At 28.4% G+C, this 25452-nt stretch overlaps 2 protein-coding genes across 3 annotated transcripts in view; one reads left to right on the forward strand and one right to left on the reverse strand.

Annotated features, from left to right (window-relative positions):
- Positions 1-7833: 7833 nt before the first annotated feature.
- On the reverse strand, positions 7834-9150 carry LOC113381216 (calmodulin-like). Its single transcript, XM_026620180.1, has 2 exons — positions 8949-9150; positions 7834-8078 (listed from the first exon to the last, which is right to left on the reverse strand). The coding sequence occupies exons 1-2, from the start codon at positions 9148-9150 to the stop codon at positions 7834-7836; spliced, it is 447 nt and encodes a 148-aa protein (XP_026475965.1).
- A 6329-nt stretch (positions 9151-15479) lies between these two features.
- Positions 15480-25452, forward strand: part of LOC113381215 (liprin-alpha-1) — a 34330-nt gene continuing 24357 nt past the window's right edge. For both annotated transcript variants that reach the window (XM_026620176.1, XM_026620179.1), the window contains exon 1: positions 15480-15976. In XM_026620176.1, coding sequence (XP_026475961.1) covers positions 15728-15976 — 249 coding nt within the window. In that variant the 5' untranslated portion in view covers positions 15480-15727. The remainder of the gene's footprint in view (positions 15977-25452) is intronic.

Consider the following 25452-nt stretch of genomic DNA (forward strand, 5'->3'; position numbering starts at 1 on the left):
ATTTAAAGCATGTAAAGCAGATTTACTATCTGACAAAATTATAACTTTTTTCAATTTATGTTTCCTGATTAGGTCTAATGCTCCATTAATGGCCATCACTTCCGCCGTGAATATTGTAGCCCAATCGGGCATTTTAATTTGAAGTTGTTTGTTTTGACTTGGGATCCAAACTGCGCATCCAACCCCATTATCTGTCTTTGAACCGTCGGTATATATTTGAATAAAATTTTTCCATCTTGAATGCATTAAGTTGTTCAGTTTCAGATTTATTAATTTCTTGTCTATCTTCTTTTCATTATCAAAATCATCTGATAAATGTATGTACTTTTTAGGTAACGTGCCTTTCCAAGACATAGTGAAGTATGTTAATCTGTTATTTACCATCATTTCTTCTTCTAGTGGTTTAAGTGTATGGAACCCAGCAATTAAAGGTGGTATTGGTTTTTTGTGCCAGAATCTATTTTCAAAATGCAGAACTGCAAGTGGCTCTAAACAGTTGTGTATCCATGCATGATCATAATTAAATTTTTTAATCAAAAACCTATTAGTTATAACCTGTCTTCTTATCTCTAAAGGAGCTTCTGCAGCTTCAGCCAACAACGAATTTGTAGGTGTCGACTTCAGTGCTCCCAAGCATATTCTTAACGCTGCATATTGTATTCTATTTAGTCTATCCATTATCCCTTTAGAACTTCCTCCATAAATTTGACATCCGTAATCGAAATGGGGTCTAATAACGGCTTTGTAAAACGAGAGACAGATATTGGGATGTGCACCCCAAGTGGTGCCAGTTACTCGTTTTAGGATATTAATTCCTTTTTCACATTTAGCCAACATTTCATTAACGTGTTTGTTAAAGGATAATTTTGTATCCAATATCATTCCTAAAATTTTGATGTTCTCCAATATTTTAATTTGAATCGAGTCTATATTTATACTGATGTAATTTTTGGGAGCCTATGCCTAGTGAATAGAATGCATTTAGATTTTTGAGGTTCAAGTGTGAGTTTATTGTCCCGCATCCATTCTAAATCTTTTCTTAAAGAGCTGTTCATTTCATCACTACATTCCTGTAATGATCGCGAAGAAATATACATGACTAAATCATCTGCATATTGTAATTTTTTCACTTTTGTCCCTTCTGTCTCTATGAAATCCGACGTATAGATGTTAAATAATATTGGACTTAAAATCGAGCCTTGAGGGATACCATTAAAAGTTATTCTTGGACCTATGAGTCGATTCTGGTTTCTAACATAAATCTTTCTATCGGATAGAAGTGACATAATAGTGTTAGTAATTTTGTTTGGAATATTTATTTTTGTTAATTTATTTTTGAGTATTTGGTGATCTACATGATCATAGGCTTTTTCAACATCTGTCGTAACTAATAGAACATATTTGTTTTCTGTCAACGCGCCATATAGATCCACAAGGAGTTCGCTGAGTAAATCAATCGTGCCTTTTCCTCTCCTGAAACCGAATTGATATTTATTTAATATTGTATTCTTTTCTATATACCATTCTAATCTCTTTTTTAGAATACTTTCAAATATTTTTGAAAGGCAAGGTAGTAACATTATTGGTCTATAAGACTTATAATCACCAGGATCTTTTTGTGGCTTTAGTATGGGAACTAATACCGCTCTTTTCCACTCTTCTGGAATCCAGTTTGAAAGCAATATATAATTGAATATCTCAATTATTAGGTTTTTTAATGCTTTAGGGCTTCTGTTAATCATGATATATGTTATGTTGTCGAATCCCGGAGAGCTGTCTTTTTTCTCCTTTAGCGCCAGTTCAAGTTCCTCATATTTGATGCGTCCATTAATTTCTTCGTGTTCATTGTCATCAATCCAGTCTTCCGGCCGTTCTTGATTAAATAGGGCAGGTCCAGGAACAAAATCGGGAGTATGGGTCTTAAGAATTGCCTCGTAAAAGTCATCGTTCATTTGATGATGTTGGTTCTGTCTATTATTTTTATTATTCAATTTTTTGATAGTGTTCCAAATTTTGTTAATATTTGTATTCATATTGAACGAATTTATTAACTCACGCCATTTTTCTCTTTTCTTTGTTTTAAACAGTCGTTTAGTTTGTGCTATTACTTTTTGTAGACTCAGGTAATTTTCGTAGTTAAATTCATTTCTTAGTTTCTTAAAGGCTTCGTTTCTTCTTCTTGTTTGGATCTCACAGTCATTGTCCCACCATATGGCCGGTTTAAAGGTATCCGATACTTTATATTGTTTAATGTGTTTTGCTGCCGCCTTATTTATGGTATCTTGGATAAACTTATACTTTTCTTCGCAGTTCGAAGGAATTGTTGAGGTCTCCAGAATATCTTCAATCTCTGATCCATATTTTTCCCAATTTGCTTGTTTAGTGTTCCATTTTCTACCGGGATACCAACGCATCCTTGTATTAAATTTGAAATGCAACTTTATTATAATTGGTAAATGGTCAGAACCAACATTTTCAGGAATTACACTCCAATGAATCCTGTCATGAATAGATGTCGAGCAAAAGGATAGATCAATGGCGGAAGATTTTTTCTTAATAGTCTGTATAGTCGTATGAGTTCCATCATTCAAGACAACTAAGTTAAGACTATCTACAATATCGTACATTATAGCACCTCCACTGTCTATTATTTCGTTTCCCCATGCTATGTGTTTACTATTGAAATCTCCGGTGACGATTAGTCTAACTGGAATTTGTTCAATAAGATTTCGGATTAAATATAAATCCTTTGTGGCTTGAGGTGAGCAATATATGGATACCACGCAAAAGGGGGTAGTCGATTTAATTATAACAGCAGTCATTTGGATATCCCGGTTGTTCTGAGAATGTTTGAATTCCTCACAGATAATACTGTTTCTGATCAGTATGGCTGAGCCACCATAACCATCCTGTCTGTCACTTCGAAATATTTTATAATCTTTGAAGTTAAATTTTTGTCCTTGTTTCAGCCAAGTTTCTGTTAGAGCAGCAATATGAATTTTCTTATGGTACATCAGGCTTTCTATGCTTTCTTTGTTTGCTAGTAATGACCTACAATTTAGTTGAAGTATATTAAAATTGTCCATGTTTGTTTATTGGTTTTTAATTTGCAGATGCTATCTAAAGGGAGTCTTCTATATCTTCTACCTTCCGTTAGAATTATCCTCACATCCTTTGTTATTTACTTGACTTACATTACTTATGCCTTTATCTGTTTTATTAGCCTGGTTTAAATATTTACCAATGGTGTGGATATCGTATTTCAGATTATATATAATTTCCTCTAATTCTTTGCAATCTTTGTTTCTCTCAGATTCTATTTTTTCCCTTAACTTCATTGCCAGTTCTATGAAGTGATTTAGTTGTCTTTTATTTTCTTCAATCTTATTCGTTTTATTACTGTCCATGACATCGAATTCCTGGGTTTTCTTTTGAGATACTTGTTCTTTATTACTTCGGCCGATATGTCTCAAGTATTCTGATCGGCGTTTTTCTATAATATTTCTTGGTTTTTTAATTACCATTAATCTGTCTTTTTCGATATTTAATTCTTGTTCTTCTAATGTATTTAATATCTCATATTTATTATTATAGTTGTTCATAATTATATTACTCCTTAGTTTTGGGAATGATGAGTTATATTCCAGATTGTATGGGTTGCTTTTAACTGCATCCACATATCGATTCTTCTGAATCATCCTTTTTGCTTCTAAATATGATATATTGTGAAGAGCCATTATTTCTTTTATTTCCTTATTTAGTTTAAAGAATTTACATTCTTTGTTATTTGCCTGGTGCTTTTCTCGACATAAAGTACACTCAAACTCTGTGGCGATATGACATTGTTCGTGGGAATGTTCAGCTGCACAATTTTTACATCTTATTTTGCTCTTACAATTCATTTTTATATGTCCAAACCGCCAGCAATTATGACATTGTATCACTGATTGAATATATGGACTAACAGGACATCTAACAGAATACATTGATATAACTTCTGGCAAGTAGTTTCCTCTGAATACCAGTTTAACCGCTTGACTTTTTAGATTTTGCTTATCTACATTTCTTTTTTTAATACATTTGATGTCTACTACTTCAATATCTGATCTGATCACTTCCTTAATTTCCTGCTCATCCATGTCCGGATCAACATTGAAAATAATTCCGCTTCTATATAATTTGTGTTTCGGAATATACGTTCTTATTTTGAATTTTTCAAGAATTTTTTCTTTTATTAGTTTATTTGCATACGTGTAATTTTTAAATAATAATTTGATTTTATTTTTTCCAATTTTTGTTATATTTATGATATTTTTACTTATGTTTGGTTCTTGTTTGAATAACATTCTTCCCAATGCTAGATTGTGAAATCTTCCAATGTTATTGTCAATTGCTTCGGCAAATATTGTATATGGTCCTTCATCATTCGAATTATAAAAGTTATTTTCTTCATTATTTGCAATGGTTTCTTCTTCTATCATTTCGCTCCAACTTTTGTTATTTACACTCGCATCACAACTTGGGGTTTCTTTATTTTTATTATTATTTAACACTAACACTTCACCATCCTTTGTTTCGATTTTTACATTTTTTTTAATTAATTCTTCCGATATATTGAACTTCTTTTTATTCGAATTACGTTTGAATTTTTTATCTGATTTATATTTCATATCTTTATTCTTATCCAAATTTGTGATATTTATCTTAACTATATTTTTCGAACTGCTCGGATTATTAGCTGAATTTTGCACTTCATTACCTCCGTTATTAGGTTGCTCGTAATCACATTCGTAAAACTCTGACTTATCACTATTCATTTCATCATCAATATAAATTTCCTCATCGTTAATAATATTCATCGACCTGACTATTTGACTACCTGTCTCGATTTCCGAGCTGTTAATCCTCTTATCTATACCTGTCGAAACCGGTAATCCACCCGGTTCGAATGGTTTATAATCCATAGAACTGCCTTCAATATTTCTATTACTCAGGTATATAACACTAGTTTTATTTATCTTTAAACGATCCGCACTCCTCGGTGTCCTAGTCGGAACGAAGCCACTAAGTTCTAGCCACTTACCTACGAGCGAGCCCTTAAATCACACAAGTCTAACAATTTATGAGAACAATAAATCAGTTACTAAAATATCTTATCAATAATCATGTAAGAGTATTTTATTTTTTCTAATAATAGAGCATCTGTATAAAGACGCGAAACGCTTTTACGATGCTACGCGATATGCAAAATATTTAATTCCATTACCAACGCTCCTGGCAGAATTATATGCAAATGCATGAAGCATATACAAACAGAACAAACTGACATTAATTTTTCACATATACGGATATACACGAATGGTTTATTAGTATCCACTGTGGTTTCTTTTTTTCGTCACCCCATCTTTTAATTAGAAAATTAAAGTTTTTGTTTTATGGTTATACATAGTTTTTTTCTGCCGTCCGGACTGTATTCTAGTAGATTGCAGACTGTTGGATTTTTAAGTTTGAATTAGAAATTCGACTTACATGTGCAAATATGTAGGTTTACAGTTCTACATTTTGAATTTGAAACTATTGTTATCTGATAGAAATGCATCTATAATTAAACAAGCAATCAATAATAAAAATAAATTATTCTAATAAATATTCTATATATATATATTTCTAGATAGCTTCAACTATTTTAACATTTTCTTTACTATGAAGTTTTTGAATTTAAAATAATAAGTATGACTGAAGATTTGATACTATAACCGAACATGTTTTTATCAGGGGTAGGTAACTTTTTATATTATTTTTGCATATGTTTTTAAATAATGTTAAACTGGTGATGTATGTCATCGTGCCTTAAAATTTAAAAAATTAGGTTTTTGAGAATTTTGAACTTTTTGAAAGTTATTGATTTTTTTTTTAATTTGTTTTTTTTTTATATTTTGAGTTATTTTGAAAATTTTGATTTGAAAGCTTTGAAACGTAAAGATATATACAAATTTTCTTTTTTTTTTGCTATTACCATAACTTACTTCACAGGAAGTAAAAATTGTAATAATTTGGGCAAGTATGTTGACGAATTGGAGGTCTCAAAATCTTATATCGTCAGTCTAACTAATCGAGCAGCTGCAACATTACTGTAATGTGGAATACACACAAAACAACTGTCTTTAACTTTCGACATGGAATGATTTTTGTTGTATGCGAGAGAGTACATGCCTGCTTCACATAATATAAGAAGGACATCGAACTATTCTCTCCTCCATTTTACTTTTGAAAGAGGTAAGCTCATTTATTTGCTTCAATAATTCATCAATATTGATCCAGCGGATTTATATTATGCAATAATAAACTCCAGTTATAAGCGTTTCTTACATATGTGATGGCTGTAGACTACTCTAATGTAGATAATATTTGTTTTGTTTGTATGTATATTAGAATGTTTTTTTCGTTACCAGTGTCAATTATTGAAAGAAATTATTAATAAAATTATGAAATAAAAAGCAAACATGGCAATTTTTGAACAAAATTTACCTGCCGTTTAAAAGTATTGATATCAATGAGTCGCATAGAAGAATAATTTATAACATCTATAAAAATGATACTCTATAATTTTTTTATATAAAATTGTTTTAACCAATAATATATGAATTTGTAGTTAGTAGAAAACTTCATTGATCTTAAAATAAATAAGTGCTTGTTGGGAAAAAAATAGTCAACGAGAAAATTATGTTTTAAAATTTTGCTTAAATTTAATTTAATTTATAGAAGTTGATTTATTTAATAGTTACTTATTTAAATTAATGTCTTTATTAAAAATATTTTTGCACTTTTATATATCTCTAGTTGATTTGTACTAATAATCTATAATAAACCATCTAGTCTAGCCTAAATAGCAAAAGAGGTATTTATCTTATTATTGAAGATGATATTATAGTTTGTACTTATTCTACCAATTGTCATTTGTTGGTCCAAGATTATTTATATTGGGATTTAAATTAACTAAACAATTAGTATAATTTTTTTTCAGAGATAATTGATATAAGATCTATCACTAATAATACATAACCGGATTCATGTAAGAATTTTGTGCCAATATAATGCATATTTATTCGCTACTTGACCTATAACAAATCTTGAGGAAATATTATATATACCCGTTGCTAAATTATGATAGTTCTATTAATGATAAAAATAAATAAAGAATTAATATGGCAATCATTATCCAATTATATATGCTTCCCCTATTTGATGCATAACCAATATAAATAATTTTAAGAAACTACAATTAGTACAAAATATTTCATATATATATGTATATATATATATATATATATATATATATATATATATATATATATATATATATACTATTTATACATATATATATATATATATATATACAAATAACATATCAATAATAAAAATATATATATATATATATATATATATATATATATATATATATATACGAGTATATATATATATAAATATTAATTATTTTATTATTGATATGTTATTTGTCATTACAATTAAGATTTCTGTCTAGGATGATACCCAAATATTTAACAGATCTACCCTTATGGGATGATATTATTATTGATGTGAGTCATATAAGTAAGGTAAGTATTAAAATCAATAAATCAACAAATCTTGAGGACCAATATAATTATTTTTATATGATCTGTTTGTTGGTAGTAATATAATATTATGATATAGATAAAAGAAATATGTATTATGTTGAAGAAACTGTCACCAATTATAATTTATTATGAATATCAGGTACAAATGGACAATAGTCATATCAGGTAAAAACACGAGCGACTTAACCTAAAGTTTTTACAATCTGTCAAAGAGCGCTCTCGTAAGTATGTCATATTTCATTCGGCCGTGCATATCGACATCCGACTTGCCTACAATGTCTTCTAATTCATCATCTGTGAATTTGTCTTTAAAAAAATTCATCATCATGACATGCAATTGAATCATTGTTATGAATCCTGATCCTTCCATGTCAAAAGATTGGATAATTTTTATAACTTCATTTTCTTTCTTTTGTCTTTCTAGGCGATCTGCCATTAAATCTAAAATAATAATTAAATTACATTTGTTAAATATTATGAAAATATAAAGACTAGTGGTGTATGGCATCGTGCTTTAAAGCAAATTGCTGGAAATTCCCATACCGTAACGAAATGTTCGAGAAATATTAAATGTTTTCAAATAGATTATTATTAATACTGTACTGTCTAATATTTATAAGAATTATATAAACCTAATTAGAAAATTATAATTATTTATTTAGAGTATATGATTGTTCTTTAGAACTTTAGCCAAAATTAAAATCAAAATCTGAATTATTTTCGATACACAAAAAAATTTTTCTTGAAAAAAAAAATATTGAAATCATTTTTTTTTCCAAAATTTTTTGAATCATTCACATCCGATGCATAGTTCTCTCAAAAACTCGATTTCTATTTTCTGCACTCTTTGCTCCGTATCTCCGTAACGGCTAGACTTGCCTTGGCAAAAACTTCAACTATCAATAGTAATCGAATATTTTTTGAACCATTCAAATCGGTTGATCCGTGCTCCCGAAAACGTGGACGAAAAAATGCAGACATACAGAACACACACATCCATTTTTTCTGAGGTATGCCAAAATGTTCAGAAACCTTCAAAACGTGAAAATATAGAAAAAAAATATTTTCGATTTTCGGCCCATACTATAACCAACCCTACGGGAAGTTAAAAATTCGTTAAACCTATAAAAGTTCGTTGCGCAAATAATAGGTAATCTATTGCACTTTATTCGTGACAGCCAAATTTAATTTTTTTAATTAGGTAGAAATTAAAAATAATACATAAAATATGATACAGATACTGCATAAACATTTACTACATTTTCAGCATTTAAAAAATTATAGTATAATTTAAGATGACTGATTACGTACCAAGGAATTCGTCGAGGTTGAGATACCCTTCTTTGTCACTAATTGCAACGGCTTGAGATAACTCGCTCAATGAAGGAAAATGACCCATAACAGTTAAAATATCTATTAAATCACGACAATCGATCAATCCTTCGGATTTAAAATCGAATACTTTGAAAGTTTCTTTATACGAGATAACTTGCTCTTCTGATAGCCGATTCATTTTCTATCTGAAAATTATGTGTTTAAAAATTATATTAACATCTTTGCTGATCAATACATTTTCGACAATAATGATTGTTCTATTCAATAGAATGGATATTATTAAAAATATTATCAATTTAACTAAGCTAGACACTGCTAGCATAAAAATAAGCTTTCTTGTGCATGAAAATTTCCGTCCATTTTTACGTGCCATTTTGGACAAAAATGAAGAATTAGGTTAGGTACAAATTAAAAATTTCATATGAGTGCTTACAACCACATGTGATGATATTATTTGTTGATTTAATTGATACTGATTATCTTGAAGTTTGAAATTTATATAATTAAATATATAAGCATGAATATGTATATGTAAATATTAAAAATAACTTCAGAATGTTGATCTATTCATACCGTTCTTTCATTTGGTGTTTATTATTAAAGTATTTACTATAATTATAGAAAATAAGGCAACTCAACTTACCTAATATGCTTTATTATAACATCCAAGAAAACAATACTGTAACTTATGCTCGTTTTTTCCTTTAATGTAGTATTTATTAATCACACTTGAAGCATAATCTAATAAAGGTGAACAGCGAGAAAAAATTTTAATACCTGTCACCATGGTAATATCAGTGTTGTCTTATTTTGCTTAATTAAAATTTAGATAAAAATTAAATTAAGCGTTTAATTTACAAATTATTTATTAATGAATAATATTATGTTTTATTATTTTTCAGAGTTAAAAATGCTATTTAGAAGAGATATACTTGTATAATCTGTGCAAAACATATACTGCTTGCCTATGGGGTCGATTCACACGTGGCAACACGTATTCAACAGGTGATTATTTAAATTTTAATTTTTGATAAACAGATTTAATTATAAAAATAGTACTTCACGAATATTAATTTTATTAAGTAAAAATTATATACAGACATATTCAACAGTTCTTTTTTTATTTAATAAATTTGTAAACATATAAAAATAGAATTAAAATGTTTTTAAAAAGGATAATGTTTTCAATATAGTTTTTAGAATCCATCGCATTAAATTGACTGTTAATTAATTAAAATCTTTATGCATCTTTCTGTATCTTATTCATAAACAAAAATAATTTAAAATGGTACATGAATATATTTTATTGTTCAGTTTCAATTTTATGACGAGCTCAACTTATTTAATGATAGCAAGTAACATAAATCGATAAACCTGATCGCTTCCCCTTGATATAATGATTGTCATCCCCCACATAATTTTTTAATGCATGCAGCCAAACTCGATCATGGTTTTATATTTAAACATAATAATAAACATGAAACAAATACATGAAAACACCCCTGCATAGACTTATATGTTAAATAAAAAAAAAAAAATCATTCACTTAATATGATGTATTTTAGAAAGTTACAATATATAATTTTGATTTTCATCGTGTTGATTTACAAAAACAAAACCGTTCTTCTTATTTTTTTATTTTTAATTTTAATATACTAGCAAATTTTTTTTTTATTTTATTTATATTTTTTATATTTGAACAGCAATCAGAACTGTGTGTTTTGTGATGCAGTTCTTTAACTTAATATCTCTAAGAGGCAACTTAGTGGTTAACAATTTTCTTTCTGATGAGATTATATTACCAAGATACCAAATTTGAAATTTTTAATCTCAAGTAAAAACCTGATATCACTACTGCTTGATATCAAGCTAAACAAAGTCTGTATCAAACCCAGAACCAGTTTCTGCAAATCCACGGTCTCTATAGTATATAGAGCTAGCCAATATTAATTGTATAGAGTCTATACAAATAAATTAATATTAGTATTACGATATAAGGTAGATATGTATTTGTTTCGTTTGCTATACATTTTCCCCTATTGATGCAAATTAATGATGTACGTACGTTAAGAAACTTTATATTTACATAGAACATTGGAAAAAATATCAAAAAGAAGTCAGTATTTAATTTATCATGAATGCGTTTATCGCCATGTCAGTCATATGTTTCTGATGCTGAAAAGTTCTACATGAGCCATGTCAGACATACGCGAGTGGTAGAAGGAGAAATAAGTTTTGTATGTGTGGCATATAAAATTGTTTTCTTCCAGGAATTTTGACAAAAGAAGAAAAATAGTTTTCTTCCAGATTTTTTGTAACTTCCCGGGCAAGTTATAGTAATTACAAAAAAATCGAATATGAAAATTTTTATATATATCTACTATTCAAAGATTTCTGAACATTTTGGAATACCTTAGAAAAAATGGATGTATGTGTGTGTGTGCGGATACAAATATTCGTCGACGATTTCGGGAGCACCGATCAACCGATTTGAATAATTCAAAAAACATTCGATTTGTATTGATAAGAAGACGTGCTGATTAGTTTTTGGCAAAGGCAGGTCTAGCCGTTCCAAAGATACGGGGCAAAAAGTACCAAAAACGGTAACGCAGTTTTTAAGAGAACGGAGCGTCCGATTTCAATAATTCAAAAAACATTTTACTAGTATTGACAAGATAAAGAACTGATTAAAATTTTGGGAAAGCAGGTCCAGCGGTTATGGACTCTCAATAAAAATAAGTTAAAAAAATGACATTTGGCGGTCAAAAATGATTATTGGACATATGTACATTGAATTATCAGATATTTTATAGAGATTTTAATAATGTGTACACATTTTGTGTAAATTTTTTCGGGTTCCGTACCAAGAGTTTTAATTACGGTACGGGAAGTAAAATGTTTATTGGACATATGTACACTGTATTATCAGATATTTTATAGAGATTTTAATAATGTGTACACATTTTGTGTAATTTTTTTTGAGTTCCGTACCAAGATTTTTAACTACGGTACGGGAAGTTCCAGCAATTTGCCCTAAGCCACATTAAGTTTTCTTGATAAATTTTTAACTAAGTTATCATGGCTCATGTAAAATTATTTCTGGTGTAATCGTGGCGATTAACGTGTTAATTTTTATTGGAAATTTGGATATTATGTTTCTTAGCCAAAAAGCGCCGCATTGCATCGCATGTTTCGGTCTGTTGATAGCTTAGATTTTTGTTTAGGCCCGGATTCCCAATCGAATTGTTCGCGATAGTGAATAATACGAAATACGATTGTATGTCAGTTTGAGAATCGTCGACTAGTATTAATTGATCCACTCGCGAAGGGGCGGCCGGAGAATGCGCAATAAAGACTATATAGATATGTCACAAGATGCAATTTCTGTTGTTCTGTTCATACCCTCCGAGATGGGTGGCGGAGCGCGGATTGCGAATTGCAAAAAGGGAATAGTCGACGCCCCGACCGCTCCGACACCGGCAACGGTTAACAAGCCGAACGCGAGGCGAGATGCACGGGCATCTCTCGCGCCAACGCCGACTTCCGCAGCCAGATGAGACGCAAACCTACCTACCTTTATATTCACCTGGACACATTAGGAAACATGCATTTTACATTTGTTGCAAACATACATACAGGGCCGGCGCTACCCTGAACGCATCGGGCGCATCGTAGAGGGCACCATCACGAGATTCGGATATATAATATATGATATAATATCTTTTTTTAAAAAAATATAGCATCTATAGAACTTAATCTATAGAACTTAATAATTAGTATATAAATAAATTAACATACTTTTTTATATGATTTCAATGACAAACTGTAAAAACAGTTAAAAAAATAGTTGGGCGGGGGCGCCAGGGAAAAAATGGCAAGCGGGCGCTAAGGACTGCCGGTCCTGCATACATACATATGTATACCATATAATATTTTGTGTAAAATCTGACCTTGAAATTTATTTTTCAGACTAGTAGAAAGAATTGCAGATGAATCCATAAATTAAAAACTAAATGTCAACATTTAAATTAGGCCTTGGTAAGAAAAAAATAATATACGAGTATGTAAAGAATACAAAATTTATATAATTAATATTAGAATTCAAGTCTTTACTTTTGTATGCTCAGATTCTGGTTAAAAGAAACATATAAATGACTTATAAATATCATATTAAAAATTATACTGTATAAAATTAAAAATAAACTCCATTATCAAAAAATGTGTTACAAAGTTATGTATTTTTTAGAGATTGTCTACTAAATTTGTATCTGGTATGGATCCAAATAGAATAAAAATCACTCAGCAATTATTATTTCTTAGTGATTTTTATCAGTGTAATAATTCAAACTCATATGGTTATAATCTTAGATTATAACGAGGTTTTTCTAATTATACATCTTTCAATTTAATTAATGAGATAGAGAAATATTAAACAATTTTTTCTTCTGTTAACTTGGCCTTTAGCGTGAGAAAATTTTTATTGTTTGCATATATGATTTAAATAGTCTTATCAAATTAATCAGCGAAATCAATAAATAGATAAATCTCCACACAAATTGACATTATCATTTATCCTTTCCAGGAATTGAACGTTTATGAGCTTAGAGTCGTTACGATGATTTTTAGGCAAGGATTTCATAGGGATAAAAAACATAAAAAATCGTACTTTTTAGATATATTAAAATTTTTTATATACAGTAAATATTCAAACAAAATAATTAAATTCTCAAAAAATGATAAGACGCGAAAATATAATTGTGAATGCAGACACTCTTCGTACGACTTCATAATTAAAATCTCTAAATAGCTATGTATAACATATCTATATATTATTAGTGGGATACAACTTATTTTTTAATTATCTTATAATAATAAATATAATATTAGCAGTATCTTTGTTTATTGTTTCAAAATCTTCAACTATATTTATTAAATTTTTAACTTTTAATAATCTTACCTGAGCCTACGTGCATTTTTTTCCTGGGAGATAAAAATTCACTATCATCACTTGAAACATCATTTTCTTCACCAAACTCAACATCACTTTCGGATAAGTTTTTAAAATATTTTTGCTGCTTGCCATTTTTATCGTTTTAAAATTATTTACAATTATTTTCTTTAATCAAAACACTGTGTGGATAAAACAAAAGCACTAAAAATTCATGCAAAATCGTAACCCTAGGAGGTCAAAATGGAAAATCGTAAATCTATAAATAATCTCCGTTATAATAAAGAATATATTTAAACCATATTTTTTGAGTTTTAATTTTATTTTATAATATTGATAGTATAATGAATTAATATAACAAATAATATATAATATAATATTATAATATATAATATAATATTATAATAAATAATATACAGTAGAATCGGCTTAGTATGACTCTGCATATATTGACCTACTGTTTATTATGAGGTAATACACTCAAAATTTGGTTTTTATATAAAATTGATCATGAAAAACTGATATAATGACTTACGGTAATATTTCGCTTATTATGACACATTTTTATTTAAGTATGTGCTGTTATATTGACCAACAAGCAATTCCTTTGCTTCACAAAAAGTTAGATTAATCACGAAACCGAAATTCATAGTTTCTTCAACAGCCCCGAAAATATGGGATGAATTATACACAATAGTGTTAGAGAAGGTTTCTACAATAAAATGAAGAAAAAATCAGGCAAAAATTATAAATCACTCATATTTAAAAATACATTTGTAAGTGCATAATGTACTAATAACGTGCAAAAAGTAAGATTAGTCACGAAAACGAAACTCACAGTTTTTTAACAGCCCCGAAAATATGGGAAGAATTATATACAATAGTATTAGAGAAGGTTTCTACAATAAAATAAAAAAAATGCAAAAAATTATAAATTATTCATATTTAAAAATACATATAATGTGCAATTTTTATTTTCATTTATATGTATGTATACCCGTGCAAAGTATTACACTGTGTTGATATTTGAGTACATAAATATTTACATAAAAAAAATTGTTGCAAAACGCTTTGCATAACGTCCGCTTATAATGACGTATTTGTTGTGTCCATACGATGTCATACTAAACGGATTTTACTGTAATTTTAATAATAAATTATTATGATTTATTTATCATTATTATTTATTATTATTAGTAGTAGTCAAAACTATATTTTGTATATGGTGATAGATGTCACAGCAAGTTATTTAATTCTAAAGGCATCTCGTGATGGCCTGCAACACTAAACTTTATTTAGATTTGAATTTATTAAGCTTTTTTATACTAAAGATCTGTTATAATTGATATAGATATGCACATCAACATTGTATATTTTTAAAACAAATACGTTTATCGCGTAATTTTTTATTTGAGGCGTGATTTAGTCGTAATTTTCGTATATAGACAACTGCGACCGAAATTCGAGTTTCCCAACTAAGCCTGGACACGCGCCGCGCCGAGAGCGTCCTGCGTCTACTTGACGTCAGGTTTAAAGAGTTTCAAGATGGCTGTCAGTGATCAGGGAGTGTAGTGATTGAAATGATGGTGTGATGACTGATTGTGGGTGTGTCTTCAATTATTGAGTTATAATGTTGCTAAAATATCGTGATATATTTTCCAGTACGCCAGAAAATAATAATGACATAAATCTATCGCAGCGTTTCGTAAATTCTAGATAATAGTAGTGTAAATCAAATATCGGCGTCTGCCCTAGAGTGTAGTGTAGATCTAAGAGAGTGCTCGAGGCCCTCTCTCGAGTGGCAGACATGTGGAATATGATGTGCGATGTGATGCCCACGATTTCGGAGGACAGCATCAGCCAGCGGAGTTCGCAGTTCTCCGGCGAGGACGCCAATTTCGAGCAGCTGATGGTGTCTATGTTGGATGAGCGCGACAAATTGATGGACAGTTTGCGTGAGACCCAAGAAAGATTAGGTGACACCGAAATTAAACTCCAGGAAGCCGAAAAGGAACGAGACTCTTTGCACCGACAGATTGCCGCCAATCTTCCTCAGGTACTTTGAGTTGTCATTTGACAGAAGATCATTGCTCGCGGTCTTGTGTATCATTCGCCTTTTGAGTCGGTCCGATGTAGTAAGGGCGCCCACAACGTCGGTGGGATGCTAATTAATTTTGACGTTTGGTAATACACTCACTTGTCTCTGGCCGATGTTCAAAGCGAATTTACTTTCATAAACAAAATAAAACTGTCTTTTCAAAACAACTGCTGCCTGTCACAGCAAGTAAACTAATGAAAAATCGGTTTTAACATCAAGATCAGCGTTTACCAACATAAAGAAAATATAATTATAGCGAATATTTAATTTCACCTTTGTCTCATTTTGTATCTTATTTTATACATATTTTATACACCAATTTCAAGAACATTGAAGAAGTAGCTGTTTAAAGATAATATTAAGGAATCTTAGAACTACCACAACTTCATATGAACAGAATAGTAAAATCAACTATAACTATAATATTTATCAGATTAATTTATATATGTGTTTGAAAGTGTGTGTGTATGTGTGCAAGTGAAAGACATAAACCAAATAGCTCATAGAATTGTTCTGTATTCTGATTGCTATTGAAAATAAAATTAAAAAAAAATTATACATATTAGGTTGTCAAATATCTCCCTTCCGCTTTTTTGCTCTTGGTTTATAATACAAAAAGGCGGAAGGGAGATATTTGACAACCTTATATTATGTAAGCATTTTTTTTCATACTTTATTTAATAGCAATCAGAATTTACAAAATTCTATGAGCTATTGTGCTTATGTTTAAACTCACTCACACAGTAACATACTCACACACAGTCATACACACACACATAATAAATTGGCTGAATTTTAAAAATTTCAATAGCTGCCACTCCATCGAGTGGTCAGCTAATTTGGCTGAGATGTAAGCATTTGAAGTATCATTTCTACTGTAATGTAAGCACAGATTTCTATCACCTTATATATCTGACAATGAATATTTTATTTTGGTATGTACAGTTATGAGACTTTTTTTCATATCTTAACAACAATCAGAGCCTTACGTCTTATGAGCTTTTGGACTGAAACTTCTCCTTACTTCGTAGATAGTAATCCAATGGTTAATCCATTCATATTTGTTGAAATTATTATTAGAATTTATCTGATAGAGCTGACTTTATCGGAGCAACAATGCCGGGCAAGGGCTATTTTCACTTGGAAACATATTGCTATCTATATTGAAATAATAAAAAATATTTTCAGCTATAATCAAATTTTCTTCATATTGCTTTAACGCTAATCTTGGTCTTGAAAACCGACTTTTCAAAAGTTTATTTCCTGTGACAGACAGCAGTTTTTTTTGTTGTTATAAATTTATTAAATCAGTTATCTGCGACATAAGTATAAACAATTATTGTGTTATTTAAATACAATATATTAGGTTGTCAAATATCTCCCTTCCGCTTTTTTGCTCTTGGTTTATAATACAAAAGGGCGGAAGGGAGATATTTGACAACCTTATAATATCTAAAAAAAAATATCAAAAATGAGTGACTATTCAAATCTTCCCGGCTCTCCGTCTATTCGGTGCGCTGTCGCTGCGCTCTCTGTGTGCGGATAGGACACCCGTACGCGATTCGGAGCTTTATCGATTGTCTTTGCTTTTGGAAATGACGATTTTTATTGGTATATTTGTAAATTATAAACAGCATTAAGCTGTTTTATAGACACTGGAAAAACAGCTTTAAATTTTGAGCAATTCGATGACATCAACCGCGTTTTAGTTAGCATAAAACACATGCTTAATGAACTGCTGTCAATTGATAGAATACGTATTTCATGTTTTTTGATATCTTATCTATGAAATGATTCAATTTTAATTTCCGATGATAAAACGGAAATAATACTTTCTGAGCTTGTTAGTAGTTTAATTATTTAATTTTTTTATGTTTTACAAATTTAAGTGGCAAAAAAGAAAAATCATGTACAGCATATTGAGTGAAATACTAAAGTGATGATATTGATTATTATTTTATATAATTTACACTGTGTAGATTCTTATATAAAACAGCTTAGAAATATTGATATGTAGTATGTTATGTATAAGGGCGCATAAGGTTCTTGATTATTCTACTATGTCTTTGTAATTTTTCAGATGCTCCAAAAAATGTTTTTTATGTCTAGCTTTTATTTGTTTGACACTTTGCAATTTGCGAGTGGAAAGGGTTAATTCTTCCATTAGCAGCCTATTTCGATTTATATATTTTTTAATCATATAGGTTTTCGTCGAATCAACGTTTGATCATTTTTAATTAAAATATCCTAACTTATTAATATTTATAAAACAGTTTATAATAACTCAAACATAATTGTAATGATAAAGATTTTAAAATATTTAAAAAGTTTGGAATTTGCGTTCGTTCAATCTACTATCTAATTTACGTCCAATATACCTTGGTTTAATTATAAAGATTTTTAATTATTAATGTTTAATTATTAATTATAATTATTATATTCTAACCTATTAATGTTTATAAGACAGTTTTTATAAATTCAAACATAAATGTAACGATAAAGATTTTAAAACACTAAAAAATTTGAAAATTGCGTTTGTCCATTCTACTTGCGTCCAATTTACCTTCAATTAATTATATAGATTTTTGTCGATTGAACTTTTGATTTTTTTTTAATTATAATATCCTAACCTATATCCTAAGTTCATATTAATGTTTATCAATTTAAACATAATTGTAACGATAAAGATCTTAAAACGATTTTTTTAAGAAGAGTTTTTTAATTTGTACAATCTTTCATACCAAACACTTCCGTCTCTCTGAGATGTATAAAAATTATATTAAAATTTATATAAAAAAAATAAAAATAAATACTAAAAACTTTAAAAATTGCATTTGTCTAATACCATTCAATTTACGTTCAATTTACCTAGGCTTAATTATATAGACTTTCGTCGATACAATTCGCTTTTTGATTTTTTTTAATTATATTATCCCAGCTTATAAATGTTTATAAAACAGTTTTTATTAATTCAAACATAAGTGTAACGATAAAGATTTCAAAACAATAAAAAGTTAAAATTCGTCCAATATACTCTTCAATTTACGTTCAATTTACTTTGATTTAATTATATAGATTTTTGTCGATTCAATGATTGATTTTTTAAATTATAATATCCCACCCTATTAATGTTTATGAAACTCTTCTTATTAATTCAAATATAATTGTAACGATAAATATTTTAAAACACTAAAAATGTGAAAATTGCGTCTGTTCATATACCATACAAATTACATCCATTTTACCTTCATTTAATTATATAGATCAATTATATAGACTTTTGTCCGTTCAACTTCTTAATATTTTTAATTATAATATCCCAACCTATTAATGTTTATAAATCAGTTTTTATTGATTCACTAAAAAATTTGAAAATTGCGTTTGTCCAATATACATATTCAACTAACATTTAACTATTCATCTTACGTCCAATTTACCTTGATTTAATTATATTAATTAATTATATAGATTGCTGTCGATTGAACTAATGATTCTTTCTAATTATAATAACCTAATCTATTAATGTTTATAAAACAGTTTTTAATAATTAAAACATAATTATTATGATAAAGATTTTAAAACACTAAAAAAATTGAAAACTGTGTTCGTCCACTATTTCAATATTGTCCTATTAAATTTACGTCCAATTTACCTCGATTTAATTTTTTAGATTTGTCTACTTTTGATTATTTTTAATTATAATATCTGAACCTATTAATGTTTATAATATAGTTTTTATAAATTCAAATATAATTATAACGATAAAGATTTTAAAACATTAAAAAAATTGAAAATTGCGTTTGTCCAATATACCATTTAACTTGCGTCCAATTTTCGTCGATTTAACTTTTGAGTATTTTTAATTATAATATTCTAACCTATTAATGTTTATAAAACAGTATGTATAAATTCAAACAAAATTATAACGATAGAGATTTTAAAACGTTAAAAAAATTTTTTTGTTTGCCCAATATACCAATTTACGTCCAGTTTACCTTGATTTAATTATATAAATCAATTATATAGATTTTTGTCGGTTCAACTTTTAATTATTTTTAATTGTAGTATTCTAACCTAGTGATGTTTAGAAAAGAGTTTTCATTATTTCTAACATGATTGTAACAATAAAGATTTTAAAACACTAAAAAAATTGAAAATTGCGTTTGTCCAATATACCATTTAACTTACGTCCAATTTACCTTGATTTAATTATATAGATTTTTGTCGATTAAACTTTTGATTCTTTTTAATTATAATATTTTTTTTATATATTTTTGATAGCAATCAGAACCTTAAGTCCTATAAACTGTTGAGGTGAAACTTCTCTTTACTTCGTATTCTTCAGATGGTAACCCAATGGTTACCATCTAAAGTCAATCAAATTCATCCATATTTGATGATTTTTTATTATTAGAGTTTATCTAATAGGGCTGGCATTTTTATTGGTGCAACAATGCCGGATTAAGGACTATTTTCACTTGGAAACATGTTGCTATCTATATTTCTAAGTGAAAATCGTTGTCACTGCTGCCTGACAACAGGCTGGGTATCGAACCTGGGACCTTTGAATCAAGTCTAAAGCCTAAATATAATATTCTAACCAATTATGTTTATAAAACAGTTTTTATTAATTCCAACATAATGGTAACGATAAAGATTTTAAAGCACTAACAAATTTGGAAATTGCACTCGTCTAATATATAATTCAATTTACGTCCAATTTACCTTGAGATTCATTGATGTTTTCATAAGAATACACATTTTAAATGCCTTCGACGATAATTTACTACGACTACTTGTGGACTGATGACCTAGATACAGTAAAGTTGTTTTTATCAATATTTCACATGTTTTACGTACCTATCGAAATTAATCTAGATCGTGAAAGAAACACGTTCTTTTTTTCAATAATATCAAATCTTGTATCATTTTTGGCGTCTAAAGAAGGAAGTAAAAGTTCGAACAATTTAGAGTTTTTTTAACATTTGAACCGTTTACTAAAATTTGTTTCTTTAACATAAATACACAATTTGATAAACAATTCTGGTTTTACGTGTCGAGATATAAGAATAATGTGGTTATTTGAACGGAGAAATAGAGATAGTTGAATGCTTTTTAAGGAAATAAGTCATACCCATGTGAGGATGAAATTATGAATATGAATTTAAAGATTGCGAAATATATATTCCAAATTTATTTATTATACAATATATTCATTTTATTTATTTGAACTGTTTAAATTTTTATTCATTTTCTTGTAGTAACGTCTTTTGATATTCCAATGTTTTCCTTTATACTATGTGCTTTTTACATTTTATTGTCATGCATTTTTTGCTGTTCTATCCCATCATCTTGTGACGTATAATAATATGTTAAAGACAAGTTCTTTGATTTCTTTTTATATGGAAGTTGTTGGTGCCATGTGTAAGTTTACAATAGTCACCCATTGTATTTATAAGACTTTACTGACTTTAATTATTTTTGTAGATACATGTGCTTCAAACAAAAAACCTACAGTTACGATACAGATCATAATAAACATAATATCGTGTCATGAGTATAAAAATGTATTTCATATAATATCTAACTGATAATTTTGGCTCATTAGTGATCCTAATTTTTAATTTTAATTTTTTTTTATAACAGCAATCGAAACTAATATAATTTTTATGAGGTACATAATACAAAAAAGAATTTTTACTCACGTATGTATTTACATATTCACATTAACATGTTTTATGTTGCTTAAGATGAGTAAATAAAAAAAATCTCTCCAATGAGATTTTTACAAATAGAGAGAAATAAAATCAAATTGATACTATTTAAAATGAGTTTGTTGGTCAATTTCTTCTGAGGAGAATATAGCAAGGATGTTAATAATTCATTAGGATTATCTTTAATCTACAAGAGGAGTTTATGGCATCTGTCCTTAATAACATCTTGATTACAATTTTTAATAATATTTGTCCTTTCTAGACATAAGGAAGGTACGTTCTTCCGTTTCTATTCTTGCTATCACAAATTTTTCACTGATTTTTTTTTTTATTAAAGTGTTTTGTTCTAGTAAATTCATTGGTCTTTTATCATTTATTTGCTAACTATTGGATGGAAAACCCGCATCCGGCTCTTTATTTATTTCTCTGCGGCCTGAAAACATTTCTAAAATAGAATTTTATTTATTTTATCAACTTTTCTCATCTTTTCCCATCAATAAATTAATTATGCTGTATTTTTTTTGTGACATTAATTTATGAAGCATTTACTTTTTTTTATAAATTTTTATTCTATTCAATATAATTATATATAATAAATATTTTTATTAAATTACATAAAGCTTTGTAAATTATAGTAAGTGCGGCCCGCCACAAAATTTTAAATTTTAAATGTGTTCCACCACAGAAGTTAATTTTTTTTTATTATTTTTTTTTATTTACTTAGCAATCAAGATACAATTTAATCTTATGAGCTATTGTAACACAAAAGAGAGGAGTGTGGTCTTAAGAAAAGGGTTAAAAAGGTTCCTCACTCTTGGTTAAGTAAGGTTCACTGTCTTTTTCTTAAATCTTTTCCTTAGGCTACTTTCCTTAGACATGAATACATTCATTATAAACATTAAATGGATTCATATAATTTTGAAATTGCTGTTACAGTTGGTTCTTTGCATTGAATAAATTTATTGAATAAATAATTTTTTTTTAAAAGTATGATGAGAAATGACACATTTTTTTTACAAACCGACAAATATATGTATGTAATATTAAAGTCAATTAATAATGCTGTTATATACACAACTTTTGATACGGTTGTTGACATATGACCAAATTAATGGCCATGAGTGTACCATTCTAAATATAGTTCTTTGGTTAAAATTAGATTTCTTATTAAACAGGCGTCTGATTTGCAAGAAATGTTTATGATGTATTTACGTATTCCATTTTTTTATATAAAAAAATGTAAAGTAGTATAAGCTAGTACAGAAAAATAATGTAAGCATACTTTTTTGGTTGCACATCTATCAAAGATAATTCTATTATATCATAAAATAGCAAATATTAAATAACATATAATTGAAAAAAAAATTAAAAAATGGAATTTTAGCGAGCTTTTTTGTCGCAGTATTATCGCCTCTGCGATTTTCACGAGAAAGTTCTTAGCACTAATTTAGTACATGATCATATAAATCTATAATCACTTTTACTTTTCTTATACGAGGTCTGTTCAAAAAGTTTTCGTAATTTTCGTTTTTTCAAAAAAAATATTTATTTATTCGTCTACATTAATGTGGTCCCCTTCAAAGTAGTCCCCCCCAGATATAATACACTTATGCCAGCGTTTTTTCCAATTTTCGAAGCACCCTTGATATTCACTTTTTGATATGTCCTTGAGCACTCTCGGCGATTTTCTTCAATCGAGGAAAACCGCCGTCCTTTCATGGGTCTCTTCAACTTTGGGAATAGGAAAAAGTCACACGGAGCCATATCTGGTGAATTTTTGCACTTTGCAACACTTTATTTCATTTTTTACGCAAAATTTAATACAAATTCTTTGACTTTTTCAATTCTTCCATTGTAAAAATCGCCGAGCTCAGAAAAACACGTCGAACCTTAGCGACTACCACAGACAAAGTAAACAGTGAATATAGCTGAAAATTTCATCATACTTTAGGGGCATGTATACCAACACAATAAAAAAAAATTTTGACAATCAGACACTCCAGACCCGCGAAATTTAATTATTAGTAATTCCGGGTACTTTTTGAACAGACCATGTATATTACATTAAAAATGCAACTAGTAAAAAAAAGTCCTATAATTTGATCAATTATATAACTACACATGCAACAATGTCAAGAATATTTATAAGGTACTAAAAAACATTCAACGGAAATAACATAATGCAAAATATAGATAATTTATGTAGATTTTTTACAAACTGTATTTTGCTTATTCAGTGCAATTATTATTTTTAATGATCATTGGAATATATAAAAAAAAATACTTTTTAGTATTATATAATTCAAAATATTTTTTCCTCATATTCCATGTATTTGATCATTAAATAACCTTTCTTTTTGTCGTATTTAATCAGCGTTATGTTAAATATTTATATAGTTTAGCAAATAACACTCCTGCTTTTTTTCTGATAAAATGGATGCAGTGCGTTTTGTAATATACTTCCACAATCTGAAATAATGTTTGAATTAATTTTTATTTGATACTTTAGATATACGATTCTATTATAATATACTCAACTCTATATGACTCAACTGAATATAATTAGATATATATATTATATTTTCTATATATATATGATAACGTTAGTTATTATTTCAGAAAGCCTAATTAAATTTTGTTTGTTCAAGAAAATTATCAACCTGCTAACTTGCTGTATAGCACTTTCTTGTAACTTACATTAATGAAGCACCAATTTTGAAATTGCTCCAATATATAATCTAAAAACTGAACTATTTTTTGAAAAAAAAAATTTCATAGTTGGTTGCCAGAAGATAAGCTCGATTTCTGTACAAAAGTTACATGCGACATTGAAGAAGACTTCTCAGGAATTTTCAGGATCGATGTCTTTTAATTATAAATAAATAAAATAGATATAAAAATATTAGTAAGCAAGTTGTAGATTAATTCACCATTATATTTTCTGTAGTTTCAATAATCTTTATTAAATATCAAAATTTCTCATAATTGGTGCTTTTTTTTAACTGTTTATTTGGTATTAAAGGCTTGAACAATATTTGTTTAATATCAGGTATAATTCATTCAACATATTCTTTAAAATGATTAATTAAAAAGGAATTGTGATATGTCTCGACTTAGTAAGGAATTTTCTGTAAAACCTCCATAATTTCTCCATAATTCTCCATAATTCGATACCCGCCTCGGGCAGCCTGATGTCAAGCAGCGGTGACATAGGTTTTCACATGAAAATATAGATAACAATATGTTTGCAAGTGAAAATAGCTCTTGCCCGGCATTGCTGCATCAATAAAAAAGTCAACAATTTTATTAATAAAAATTCATTTTATAGAGTTAGAAGAATTAAATAGTTTGGGTTGCCGTTTATAAAACCGACGTAATTTAGTTAAGTGATCTTATTAAGCTGAACCACAGCACATTTTATTTTATTTTATTTCTTCCAAGTAGAATTCGAATTTTCAATTTATAAAGGCAATATGAAGGTACTTAATAAAAATTGCAATCATATATCATGTCGGTGTATTATAAGAGCTCATAAAGCGATAAAGTTTGTACTAAATAAGTGTCATTCTAGTAGAAAAAATGCCACATCGGCCTTGGAGTCTCACCATTGCAAATTACATGCTGCTCACTGCTCCTTCAATTACATTCTACTTGCTAATATCTGTTATACATTTTGAAAACTTGTGCAAGTTGAAATATTTTCACAATTTTTTTATTACT

Source organism: Ctenocephalides felis, unplaced genomic scaffold, assembly GCF_003426905.1.
Source record: "Ctenocephalides felis isolate EL2017-DRISC unplaced genomic scaffold, ASM342690v1 CF-g0.4_SCAFFOLD_02697, whole genome shotgun sequence".
NCBI classification, from domain to species: Eukaryota; Metazoa; Arthropoda; class Insecta; order Siphonaptera; family Pulicidae; genus Ctenocephalides; species Ctenocephalides felis.